Genomic DNA, 13295 nt, shown 5'->3' on the forward strand with positions numbered 1-13295 from the left:
AATTATTTAGAAACCACTGAGATTAACCTCACCTAATAATCTGAGAGACTTCTATAAAACTGAAAAGCATTTGGGTATTCCTATGTCATCTCTTGCTTTAGTTCTTTAAGAAAACAGAACATGCATTTCATTTGTGCAGTCACCTTCTCTTGCTCATATAAGGAGTATGGATGGGTTTGGAATTTGATACAATTTGAAATGTTGTATTTGGATTAAAAGACCTGAAAATGCAATAGTTCTTCCAAATTCCTTCCCATATTTTTGACTAGCTAAAATAGTAGCTATAATAAATCTATGTTGGTTCTGTTATCATCTTGCTTACATTTCTGTGTAAATTTTTTATGTTGTCTTTTGATTAATTTTATAGACGGAAATTTTGCAGTTTCCTAAAGTGCAAAACCTAGTAAAGATATTTGTGTCCCTCAGATACACCGACCTGACATGTTTCAATAGAGCTTCCCTGACTTAAAGATACAGAAATGATCATCTGTTCAGCTGTCTGGGCTTTGTGTTTAGCATCGGACTGAGTCCAACAAGACATTGGCTAAATAATATTTTTCATTTCATACAGCATTTCCTAGGAACAGACCAGTTTAACATTATATTTAGATCTGTGGACTGCTAGCATCTTCCATGATCTAGCATCTTACACAAGATGTTTTGTGGGTAGAATTCTTTTAAATGATATTTTATTTAAAAATTGAGTAATTTGAGGGCACTGTGAGTAGTAACCATTGCTGAAGGAGGAGAGTAACTCATGCCAAAAGGGGATGGCTGCTACTAGGCAGCGAATTAGAGACCATCTAGTCAATTATTTTTTTTCATTCTTTTACTGCCAGTATTGCAGCCCCAACAATATTTGTATCATCTATAGCATGTAAAAGTTACAGTTAACTACAGGTGCAGAGTCAGGGAAACATTCAAGGTGAAATGCCAGAAGCAAGACTCTGAGAATCATTAAGTCTATTAGAGTGAAAAGTCATCTAACATTTAGCACTATTGATTTAACAGTGGATGAGATAAACAGGAAGACCCAGGAAAAGATGGATCAAGGTTCTATACTCAAAGGCAAAATATAATACAGTGTATTCAACTGTGGAAGTTTGTCATTGCAAATAGAATAAATCTCATCATCTGATACTGCTAGTAAAACACACCAGTTATAATTGCATTCCTGCTTTTACCAGCGGAACCAGAATGAAATGGCATTTCATCAAAGTTGAATATCACTAATTTTTTTTAAAAGAAAACTCATTACAGCCAATATGGCTTTTGCCACCTAATATCATGTTCACTTCAGCAAGATGTCAGGAAACCTAGCTTTCACATTATATGCTGTCCCGGGGTTCATGGAGACCTTTTAAACACCGCAATATTTAGACTTGATAACACGCCAAATTTCCCAGCAAAGAATCTTACTCTTAAAAACTTTCTATTCCTGAATCCACTTATTTCACAAATTAAATTATGTGAAAAATTTCACTGCTCAAAAGAAAAAAGCTAATAAAAAGTATTTTTGTTAACAATGAACTTTTCAACCTCTGTTTTAAGCAAGTAGAAGCAGTGAGGGATTTTGAGTAGGTTGCTAAGAACCCTAAAATCTTCTATCCAGACAAAGACAAATTCAGACTGACCAACAGCAGTACCTGAGCCTTGTAACGATGTCACACAACAGGAAAAAGATAATTTCATATTCAATCAGTTTCCATTGAAAAGCAATAATATATGTTTTCTACTTATTATGTACACACACCTGTGAATATTTATTTGAGAAAAAAAGTTCCAGCTTCTTCCTCTTGAGCCAGCATGCAATAATAGTTGTATAATGAGTGCTTAACTTTATTTCTAATTGCATGGGAATAAGCAATGTAGAATTTAAAGCTCCATATTATACTATGAATATGAAACAACCGTCGGTCCCTCTCTTCTTGTGGTATGTGTCTAAGAAAATAGTATGAATATTTTTTTCCATACTCCTCAGTTTTACCTCCCTCAGTCTTAATAAACCAAGAAATAAATGTAAACTCAACTGAAAATAAAAGCCAGCTTTCAGGAGAGTAAGTTCAATTTCTATTATAAATTGTTCTGATGTGAAGCACATTGGCTGGAATTTTCAAACAACTACAAGAAGCTTGAAGTAAGCTTTGTTGTTGTTGTTGTTTAATATTCCCTTCATTTTCTAAAAATACATCGAATGATACAAAATTTACAAGTAGTGGTTCCCTTACACAGCTCAAATACTAGGAAAAAACTCTTAGTGGGGGCCTGAAAGTCTTAAGAACTGCTTCAGTTTGATGTCAGCTCGTGTCTTTAATGTATAAAAATATAGCTAGTCCCATTACTCAAGTGCAGGTCCTAGTAACAATATAAAAAATAGATGAACAGCCTCTACCATCACCTCAGAATGGTGTTTAATGGCTGCTTGAAGGTACCGTATAATCTTTTGGATGACTTAATCATTCCTTACTTCATTGCTTAAAGGAGAAGAGGGGTTATTAACCCTGGTGTTCTCACAATATTTTCAGAATAGATCCTCGTTGAATAAGTAGTGCCACTTATATTACTAAGGAGAAGATCTAAGGTTTATACAACATACTTGCTGTTGGAAAGTTAAACAGAAAGGAGTGTGTTGACTCTGATAATCTTAAAAGATTATGTTGAAGAGCGTGAAATTGCTCAACCTTGAACAAGGTGAAATCTCAAATCCCAAACTACTTAGTGCTGAACAACAGTCAAATAAAACCACAGGATTGCTTTTAAGGTACTTCTCCTTCCAGTCAAATCTCATTTCAGTATAATTTTTCATTGTATTTATTTTTGAAGGTTTTTTTCTAAACAGCACCATACTTAATAACCAGTGGGAGAAAAAAAAAAAGTAACTGGTAAAGAAAAAAGCTTTCATGACTTTGTCACTTGCCCAAATGGGTAGTAACTGAAGGTTGTCACCATCTAATGCTTGTTCATTAGCTTGTGATAAATTGTGATCTGAGTCCTCTAGGATTTTGAAGAGCATTTCCAGCACAGATGGCAAAAATTAGCATCATTACTGATAGTCTCATTAACTAGGCCAAGTATTGAATGGGCAAAAACTTAATTTACCTCCTTAACCTTAAAGGTTTTTTTTTTTTTTTCTTCATGTCAGAATTCAGCCAGATCAGAAGAGCAGCCAAGTTTCTTTCCTCTGGGTCCTGCACTATACTTGTTCTTTGCAACAAAGCAAACATTTCATCTTCTAGAGTTGGCAAATCATGCAGTACATACAAACAGAAACCATTGCAAGTAAAATTGAAGTCCCACTTAGAGAATATCAACAGATAATGAATCCACACTTGTAAAGGAATGATAGCAAGGTTTAGGCATTGACAAATGTTGAAGTGAAACTCTAGCAAAATGCAGTGCTCCTGAAATACTCCTGTAATACCCTTATTTATCGCACTTTTAGCTGTACAATAACTATAGCTTGAATGAAATTTGTCCATGCATGAAAGTTTTCCTCACCGCAAAACTCCATGCAGGGATAGCTGTCAAGGACATGCATAGATCTTCTGTAATTTGTTGATTTCTTGTTTCCTTAAACATTTTCCTCTGGATGTAGACCCTCGTGTAATGAATTTAAGTCAATTATGGTATGCTTGTTTTCCTCTCTTATCCCAGATATCTAGAAGAAAACTGCTGCATTTCCAAGAGGATCTTTGCATTGGCTGTGAACTGGCTAGGAAAGGTTATAGTGAAATGGATTAGGGAATTTGATGATATATGTATCTGCATATAAGTGTGCAGATTTTACAGCCTAAATATGCCACTTAAGGGTTGGTAGAGGGACCAGGAATCAACCTACTGTGTAAAATTCGAAGTCATTTTGGGGGGCCTGATAGAGATCATGAAATTCAAAGAAGTTCAGTGTACCCTAGGACCAAGTAATTAAAGCTTAATTCTCCATGCTACTGTACAGTACTTTTTATTTTTGTCATGGTACTTGCTAAGTTTACTGAAAGCAGATATTGTGCCCTGATTATTGTCCTTTCGTATTCCAGGTTCTATCCTTAGGAGCTGATGTTCTACCAGAATATAAACTCCAGACACCTCGCATCAATAAGTTTACTATATTGCACTATAGTCCTTTCAAAGCTGTCTGGGATTGGCTTATTCTGTTGCTGGTAATATACACGGCCATATTCACCCCTTACTCTGCTGCTTTCCTCCTGAATGACAGTGAAGAACGGAAGAGAAGAGAGTGTGGATATTCTTGCAGCCCACTGAATGTGGTAGACTTAATTGTGGATATTATGTTTATCATTGACATTCTAATAAACTTCAGAACAACATATGTAAATCAGAATGAAGAAGTGGTAAGTGACCCAGCAAAAATAGCAATTCACTACTTCAAAGGCTGGTTCCTAATTGACATGGTTGCTGCAATACCTTTTGACCTGCTGATTTTTGGCTCTGGCTCTGAAGAGGTAAGCTTAAATAAATGAGAAGTCTTTCAATCAAGGTTTGATTTTAATATGCTAATCTGCTATATCCAAATAAAATTGCTTTTGTCAATTAATATATTATATAGTAGTCCAATGCCATCTTTTAAAATTAAACTAAAATTAAACCATTATTAGTAGTATAATGTAGGATTTTAGCTTTCATTGGCAGGGGAGTAAGTTGAAAGATTCTGCTATTTTTTTTCCTTTTTACCATATTTGCTACTGACTTTATAAATAATTAAATAAATATATCATGTACTAAGGATCTGTTCCAATGCTTTTATTTAACTACTTATATTCCTTTGATTAAATCCTTGCTTTGTATAAACTGCCTGTGATAGATTTAAGTGGTGGTTAGCATTAAAATATTAAAATAAATTCTCTCTCTATAAAATCTTTACATCAGAAATTTCCTTGGTGTAAAACAGATTAATTCAAGTATAGTAAGCTCTGTAAGTTAATATCAGTTAACAACATTTCAAGAATGTGTATTTCCAAAAGAAAGAAAAAGATTATTTGGGGTTAACCTTGACAGACTGGCAGTCCACATGACTAATGTCTTCACCCTATCCATAGGACAGGTTAACGAAATGTTCAGTGTATGGATCTGAAAATTGCCCAAAGGTGTATAAAACATACACTATATTCTAGATGTCTGACCCAGTTCTGCCTCCCTTCAAAGCATTTGTATTTAATTTCAGAAAGGCTAAAGTTATAACATCTTTTTTGATGAAAACTGAAATGACAAGTAGAGATTTTTTGTAATGCCTAGAATACAGCAGTTAAAAAAAAGCAGCAAACCTAGCAAAATATAAGGATCTGTCATTTTTTCAAAGGACACAGTAAATCTATTTTTAAAAAATACATTTTTTCTTGGCTTAAGGGAACAGAAAGTGTTGTGAACAAGTGTGCATCTATTAACAGAGAAAAGAAAAACTACAAATTAATCAGCAACCTTAGCATGAAACTTCCTAACCTGACTTGATCCCTCAGTATTCCAGCATAGAGAATGTTACGTGTGTGGCACGACAGGAAGGAAATACAATAAGAATGAAGTCCAAAACTTGTTGAAGGCGTGCTGTTTGCATTTAACCATGAACACCATTTTTCCAAACCTCCTCTTTTATAGGCATGCTTTAGGTTGAGATGCTGAAGTGGTAAGATGGTGGTACCAATTAGTAGCAAACAACTACTCCTGAAGGCTAGTTCAGTATGGCAGATACAAGTAAATTAATTATTTATTCCATTCAAACGTAATAATTGAGCAGTTTCGCTAGCTGGAAAATCTATTTTGTTTATCTAAGCAGCAACATGGTCATACACCTTACGATCAGTTCATCATGTCATCATGAGTCCTGTCTCTTTCATGCATTGAACATGTCAGTTACTTTCTCTAGGCTGCTATTTACTGCAGTTTTCTTCTTACATTGCTGACTGTAATATTTCCACAGCAAACCATTTCTGATTACAAATAACCCACAAAAAATACCCTCAAGACTGAAAATGCTATAAAATGAAATATAACGCTTTTATATTTGCTTCCTCTTACCAAACTTTTTCAGTCTTGAGGGTTATTTTTGTGTGTGAAATAGCTCTCTTTTGTTATCTGGAGATTCTTCACATAAGATCCCCTACTAACAGTTGTATTGCACATTCTTTTCATTAAACAACATAGGCTCCAAAGAGAACTCCATGTGTGCTCACCCAGCTTTAAAAAACATTGATATCAAACTGAGTCTAGAAAGGGCAAGAGATAATAGTGCAAATATCACTTGCAGCACCATCCAAATGCTTCCATTTGAGCTATACTTTGTCAGCCATAGGAAAGCAACAAAATAAGGGCAGTTAACTTTCCAATTGCTAAATCAGGAAGTAGTATAATGTAAAATTTTCTGTTTAAATGGCTGCTTAACTCAAACTGATTAAGGGTGGTGGTAAGCCATTTGCTTTTTCTTTTGCGTGTGTTTTCAGTGTTGAGTGACAGCCTGATACTTGGGGAGATAAAAAGAATGGATACATGAATTTTGACTTTCTGTTATTTGAATAGTATGTTTTTAATTCTGCTGCTCAGCTGAGAAGTCTGGCTAGAATTTTAAACAAATATAAGTGTAGTGGCACATTTCTTTAAAGCAAACAAATAGATGATGTGTGAGTGGATCACTACTGCTTACAGACATTTTTATGTCTGTACATTTTCATGCATCTTTTTAATGAAAACATTACCTTTTCACTTCGAAGTGTGACACATCGGAGCCAAAAACTGTGATCAGCTAATATATAGCTGAGCAGAATTTCTTGACATTCTTCTATAATCATCCTCACTGAAACATGCAGGCAAGGGAGACAAGTGACTTCAGCAAGAAGTTTCATATTTGCAGTTTTATTAAAGAGAAACTAGAAATATCAGTCAACTGAATATGCCGAAAAGCACGAAGGCTTCTGTTGTTTGTACAAATGATAATGATCAAAACTGTTTTACAAAACATGGTTAATATTAGGGAAGTATTTAGTACCCATTTTGTTTTCCCTTAATTATGTTTTTCAAGAGAAAGCTCAGCACTGCATTCTGTGGTCAGTTCTTCTGAGACCCTTTTGATAGTCCTTTATCTGCTGCAGTTGAACAAAAAGTACTGCACTACAAATAAGAAATTTTGGCTGCTTGTTACAGTTTTGTTTAACTGCAGCTTATACTAGCATTTTCCATATGATGATGCATATAACATAAAGATCTTCAAAAAATGACACAAAGCTCATATGAGGTTTTTAAGCAAATGGAGTAGACAGACTGAAAGGCCAAATTCTGTCATGTATTATAAATCTGTCTGAGAGAGAGAAAACAGAGAATCTTCTCTATTTACTTCTCTGTTTACTCTGACAGAGAGTAAACTGTGCTTGATGCTATTATGTTCATATTTAATAGATGACATGAAGGTTGGTGATGTTTTTACCAAAAAATTTAGCTGACAGGCATTTATTGAGAACCTGAAGAGGACCCAACAATAACAGGAAGCTGGAGAGGACTCTGGCAGAGGAAATCCTGTGTAAGCAAATGCACATTAATGCACACTGGAAGAGACAGTTGAAGCTACTCATATACATCTGTGGGTTATTTCGTTTACAAAAAGAGACAAGCAATGACATTATAGAGTTTTATACATTAATGATAATGGATGTCCTGAAGAAAGAAAAGACATAGACAGAATGCCGTTTATGTTCTTTAGGTAATCAGCTAATACCAGCTCACTCTTCCAGTCTCCTTCTTCAGTAGTAGCTTCTGAGTGATACCCTCTGCAGTCAGAGTTATGCCCTTTTATTTCAAATCATGCAGTCATGAATTGCTGTCCAGTTCAACATGAGGGCTAAATTAATCTCACTATTAAAAAGAGACCACTAATCAGAGTTAAGGAAAACCTACTGTAGTAGGTAATAATTTTGTAAGTTCAATGTTCTTTGCCTAGAAAATGTAATATCCATGAAACCTATGTTTTACAAGGTCTTTTTTATTTTCCCAGAAGGAAAATAACTGACAAAATTTAACCTTTCTCAAGCTTCTCAATAAGAGAACTGAAAAATTCTTCCTAAAAAATAAAGATACCTTGTCTTTTGTTGCTTAGCTCATGGAAAGAACTGTGTAGGCATCAAAGAACTAGGAAGACATGACCTACAGCTTATTTTTGTGCTATTAGTATAGTTAAAACATAAAAAGCCAATTATTTACAGGAAAAAAAATAGTTACTAACAGTGAAAAAATGAGAAGCAGTTTCAGAAGCATCTCAGGGCCCTTTATCTAGAGGTATTTGGCTGGCAAATTTTTCAGCATTATAAATACCTACCTTTATGAGGTCAAACTCTAACATAAGTGTATTCAGAGTCTATCTATCGAAATGATATTCTTAACAAAGTTGTTTGTTACAAAGAACAGACTGTTGCATATAGATGATCTTATGGATGAAGGAAAATGGATGATCATTCTTTCATTTAAGCAAATTTCATTTTCTAGATATTATTGAAGCAATTATTCCTACTAATTTTTTTAAAATGATGTTTGTGTTATTTTCTCACTTCACAATATGTGCTGTTCAAGATTTTGTATTTTACAATTCCTTTGAAATTCTCTCTTTTGATTAAGGTGGAATGTTGATCTATGAAAGCTACATTTACACTGGGAGGCATGTAAAAGTACATTAGATCCTACAGGTCTTGCTTTCCGTCTCTGCTGCCAACTGTATCTTAGGGCCAAAGCATCTCCTGTGTTAAAGAAAAGTCAAAATCATGATGTTTGTTGGAGCACTCATTCAAAGTATATTTAGTTTCTCTCATGACCACTTCACCCTGAAGAACTGGGGTTTGCTTGTGTTATATAGCTCCAGCATACTCTAGAATTCCCACTAATCCACTATCAAAGTGTGGGATTGACACCAAGGATGTGGAATAATAGCAAATCTTAGCTCAAGAATGGGGTGGGATGCTGCTGACGTGCCTTGGAGTCACAGTCCTGATCTATTTAAGGGGTACTATAACAACATGCTGCTCAGTAGAGAGATATAGCTACGTCCACAATAGAGTGATTCCAGGGGTCCCACTAGAAGATGCGACTTCTCTAAAGATTGCTTTTGTCATTAAGGGGTCCTAATAGTAAAGCCTAATGTACCCTACAAAAAGTTTTACCTAATGGCAGTATTCACATGCTGAAGGTCAGTCTAAACATAACTCTGAAATGGTGTCTCGAACACCATTTGTTATGGTGCCTTTTTTACAAGGTACTGAGAAATTTACCCTGAAATAATTCTCTGGAATGTTATTAAGCTGAATAAAAAATACTATCCTGCATGAACGTGTTGCCCATCTAGTCAGAAAATACAGACATTTATATATTGGTTTTGCTTGCTAATATGTCCTATGCTGTGTCAGTCTATGTATGTTTTCAGGATGTATATTTGATAAGGAAAAGGACTAGAAGAAAGGTGGTCATGTCACAAGAATACTTCTACTTGCTAAAACAGTAACAACAAGCTTTGATTCAGGGGCCAGATTCTTCATTTTTGGCATCTCTCACCGTCATATATAACAGTGGCTTAATTAGTGCTATTACTCAATTATCGCAACGTGTTATTGTAGTATGGGAAAATTACATGTGTTACAAATACACTGAGTTGTCCACTGACAAATGCAGCCAAGAAAGTATGGCTGCTGTTCCAAATGCTTTTTGATTTTATCCTGAAACAAAGAAAATATACAAAGATTTAATAAAACATAAAACCAGTTTAGCACTTCTTGAAAGAAAGCAAAACACTATCATTGCAGTGTTTTGCAAGTCTGAAAAAAACCTCTTCTGCAGTTGTTAAGTATTATATACCTATGCTAAAGAAGGAAGGAAGTGCTCTAAAAACTGCCTTGACATTTACTGTGCTTTACTATACATTCAGACTTAATGGAGGGAAAAATGGCACTAAGCTTTCTTTGAAAAAGTGTAATTACTGTTTATATTGTTGCTGACAATCTCTTTTACAAGGAATTAACAACAAGCCTGAAAGTGTTTCACCGAATGATGTGAAAATTGTAAATTGACATTGCTAATTATTATGTTCCTTTACAAGGAACATCTGAAACTCAGTCCCCAAGGGGGCTGCCATGGAACATGGTACAGTTCTGCTCTAAAAGCTAAAAGAATATATTCCTGTTTTCTGACTGGCTTTTTTTTTTTTTTTAATGGGGGCATGCTTGTATTAGTAGCTATCTACAACACCTACAAGCTGCAGGATGAAAAATGCAGAGAGAAAATTTATCTGGAACATGCGAACAAATTTTTTGCCATGATTCCCTATTTATAATGGCTCCTCTTTTACATAAAATCACCCTTCTGACCATTACAAATGAGAAGAATATATGCCGAATAAGATACGTGTTCCGTTCGGAACATTTCTATCCTGTTTTGTCTACTTTCGAACTTTAATGTGAGAGCACTGCAAGAAATCTCTAAGTTATGATCAAATATATTCACACAACTTTGTTCAAACTTCATAAATATTTATTATCTACTAGGCCAATCGTATAATTATGAGTATTTTCAGGAACTTACAGAATTGAGAGAGGCAAAACAATATTCATCTAATGGATCATTTAAATTCATTAAGGTAGATTCAAGAGTCTAGATCAGGTATAACATTCAAAAAGCTTACTGTCAATATATCTTAATTTAAAAAGTGCATCACAGTTTTCCTATTTTTATAATATATTTGGTGACTTAAGGAAAATGAAATTAAGATCGCATCAAAATGTGTTACTCCATTTTGTTTATTCCTAAAAATGATGGAATTTGGTTTATTCATGTTGACTAATCAAAAGTACATTTGCTAACAGAGAAAATCAATTTCTAATTGTATCTTATTTTTACAGACAACAACATTAATAGGTCTTCTGAAGACCGCTAGACTGCTGCGTTTGGTGAGGGTAGCACGGAAACTGGACAGATATTCAGAATATGGTGCTGCAGTTCTGATGCTCCTCATGTGCATATTTGCACTAATTGCACACTGGCTTGCTTGCATTTGGTATGCCATTGGAAACGTAGAAAGACCTTACTTGGCTCATAAGATTGGCTGGTTGGATTCTCTAGGAGAACAATTAGGAAAGCATTACAATAAAAGTGATGCAAGCTCTGGACCATCCATCAAGGACAAATATGTTACAGCACTTTATTTTACCTTCAGCAGTCTGACAAGTGTAGGATTTGGAAATGTGTCTCCAAACACCAACTCAGAAAAAATCTTTTCCATTTGTGTCATGTTGATTGGCTGTAAGTAGTTTTATCTTATTCATTTTCTTTTTTTTTCTTTTTTTTTTTCCCTCAGTGTTTGAGCAAATGAATTAACAGAATCTGGGCTAATAAAATTGCAGGCATGCAGCCAGAAGGGAAAATTCCCTAGGAAAACAATGGTTATATGTGAAGATACATTGTGGTGACTCATCCAGAGTAAGGTAGTCTGGGGTATTAATGTTTCTTTGCTTAGACTGGACCAAATTAAACTGGATTCTAGACAAAAGCTACAGTTTTTCAAGGTACTTGATCATGTATCTAATTAGCTGTAACTGATTTTATATATCCTTCTCACTAGAAACAAATAAACCTGTTTAAGGTTTACCATGCATCCAATAAGTATACATGTCTTCTGTTCTCCTGTTACCACAGTGGAATGAGCAGTGTGAGCAGTATTGTGCACATTTAAATTTCTCGTATCTAACGGAATGGTCAGTTCAGCTGTTTTGGTGATTGTGTAGAGATTCCTGTGTAGGGAAAGGAATTGAGTTTTCAGTGGACTTATGAAGCCATAGCCCATAACTTTGGGATAAGTAAAGTTATAATTTGGTCAATTATAATCTGTTCTTAACTTTGTCCTTAACTTTATCTTACTTCTATTGAAGTCTGTAAAGTTAGAGGAACTGAATTTGCAACATGAAATTCAGGACTACCAGTCTTCAAAGATAAATATTGCCAACTTGAATACCATTTAATAATCATTTTTTCATATATCTTTGTGAAAACCTATCTGCAGGGTTTACTAATTTATGCTAGCACAATGAAATAATTAACAAGCTACAAGTCAAACAAATCCACATCTCCTTAAAACTGTTACTAGTCTCATCCAAGATTTTTATGTATGAAGTGCACTGTAAGAACAGTTGCATCTTCTGCAGAACTGAATGATATGACTTAAGTATGTTTTGTTTCTTTTTAATCCAGCACTAATGTATGCGAGTATTTTTGGGAACGTTTCTGCCATAATCCAGAGGCTCTATTCGGGAACTGCCCGGTACCACATGCAGATGCTGCGAGTAAAGGAGTTTATACGCTTTCATCAAATCCCTAATCCTTTGCGGCAGCGACTTGAGGAATACTTCCAGCATGCATGGACATACACCAATGGCATTGACATGAACATGGTATGTTGTCCTATTTTTCAGACACAAAAACTGAGGTAAAGATAAACGAGTGAGAATTTAGAAAGTGGTTGTGCATCCTTGTTATTTATAAGCTTTAAGAGTACAAGATTCCAAAGTTGGATATATAACAGCTATTGAAAATCTAGCCATTTCAAGTTTGGCATCCATACATTCAAGTAACTCAATTATTACAAGCTGTAGCAGAAATGAAAATCTGAGTTCTCATTATGCATAGGAAAGCCTGGGAGCTGCAACTGACTGTCATAAGCTTATGGAAAGGAATGAAAATGGTAGACCTATTTCAAATGTAGTTTTTACAGAATTTTGTTTGTTCTTTGGCTGGGTTTTCAACTTCCAGTATTAAACAAGTGTGCCTTTGTTGGAATCTACAGAGTTACTCTTGTATGAAAGCTGTGCAGACCAGCTCATTTTTCAAAATTCCATTACGTAATCCAGAACAGGTATATTGGGAATGAATGGGAGAGAGAAGCAGGCAGATGGATAAGCTTGTCAGAGAGAAATAGTCTAATCATATGGTAGTCTTAACAGTAGCTTTCTTCCATTCACAAATCCCCAATTCTGTAGTCAACAGAGAACTAACCAGTCAGCAATCAGCAGAATCTCATCTCTAGGAAGTGGCAAGGTACAACATTTATATTTACTGTTCTTCAAGCTTGTTTATAGAACTTGATTTAAAAAATGCTAACAGTCCTTGTATGAAACTATGTCATTAGTAAAAGTAAGCATCTATATTTCTGTCTTCTTTTATAAGACAGCAACTTTTTTTTCTGAAGAGTTAACTTAGATTTGAAGAGACTGAGAGTATAGTGCAATTTCAGGATCTGTGAATCTGTGTTCTTTGAAAGGAAACTTCCC

At 34.8% G+C, this 13295-nt stretch overlaps 1 protein-coding gene across 1 annotated transcript in view; it reads left to right on the top strand.

The window, feature by feature from the left end:
• KCNH7 (potassium voltage-gated channel subfamily H member 7) overlaps positions 1 to 13295 on the top strand; it is a 201922-nt gene that overhangs the window by 153782 nt on the left and 34845 nt on the right. The window contains exons 9-11 of the mRNA XM_088519495.1: positions 4035 to 4460; positions 10875 to 11274; positions 12220 to 12419. Coding sequence (XP_088375621.1) covers positions 4035 to 4460; positions 10875 to 11274; positions 12220 to 12419 — 1026 coding nt within the window. The remainder of the gene's footprint in view (positions 1 to 4034; positions 4461 to 10874; positions 11275 to 12219; positions 12420 to 13295) is intronic.

This window comes from Tinamus guttatus, unplaced genomic scaffold (genome assembly GCF_059628265.1).
Source record: "Tinamus guttatus ecotype Peru unplaced genomic scaffold, ASM5962826v1 Tinamus_guttatus_pri_ptg000060l, whole genome shotgun sequence".
In the NCBI taxonomy this organism is placed as follows: domain Eukaryota; kingdom Metazoa; phylum Chordata; class Aves; order Tinamiformes; family Tinamidae; genus Tinamus; species Tinamus guttatus.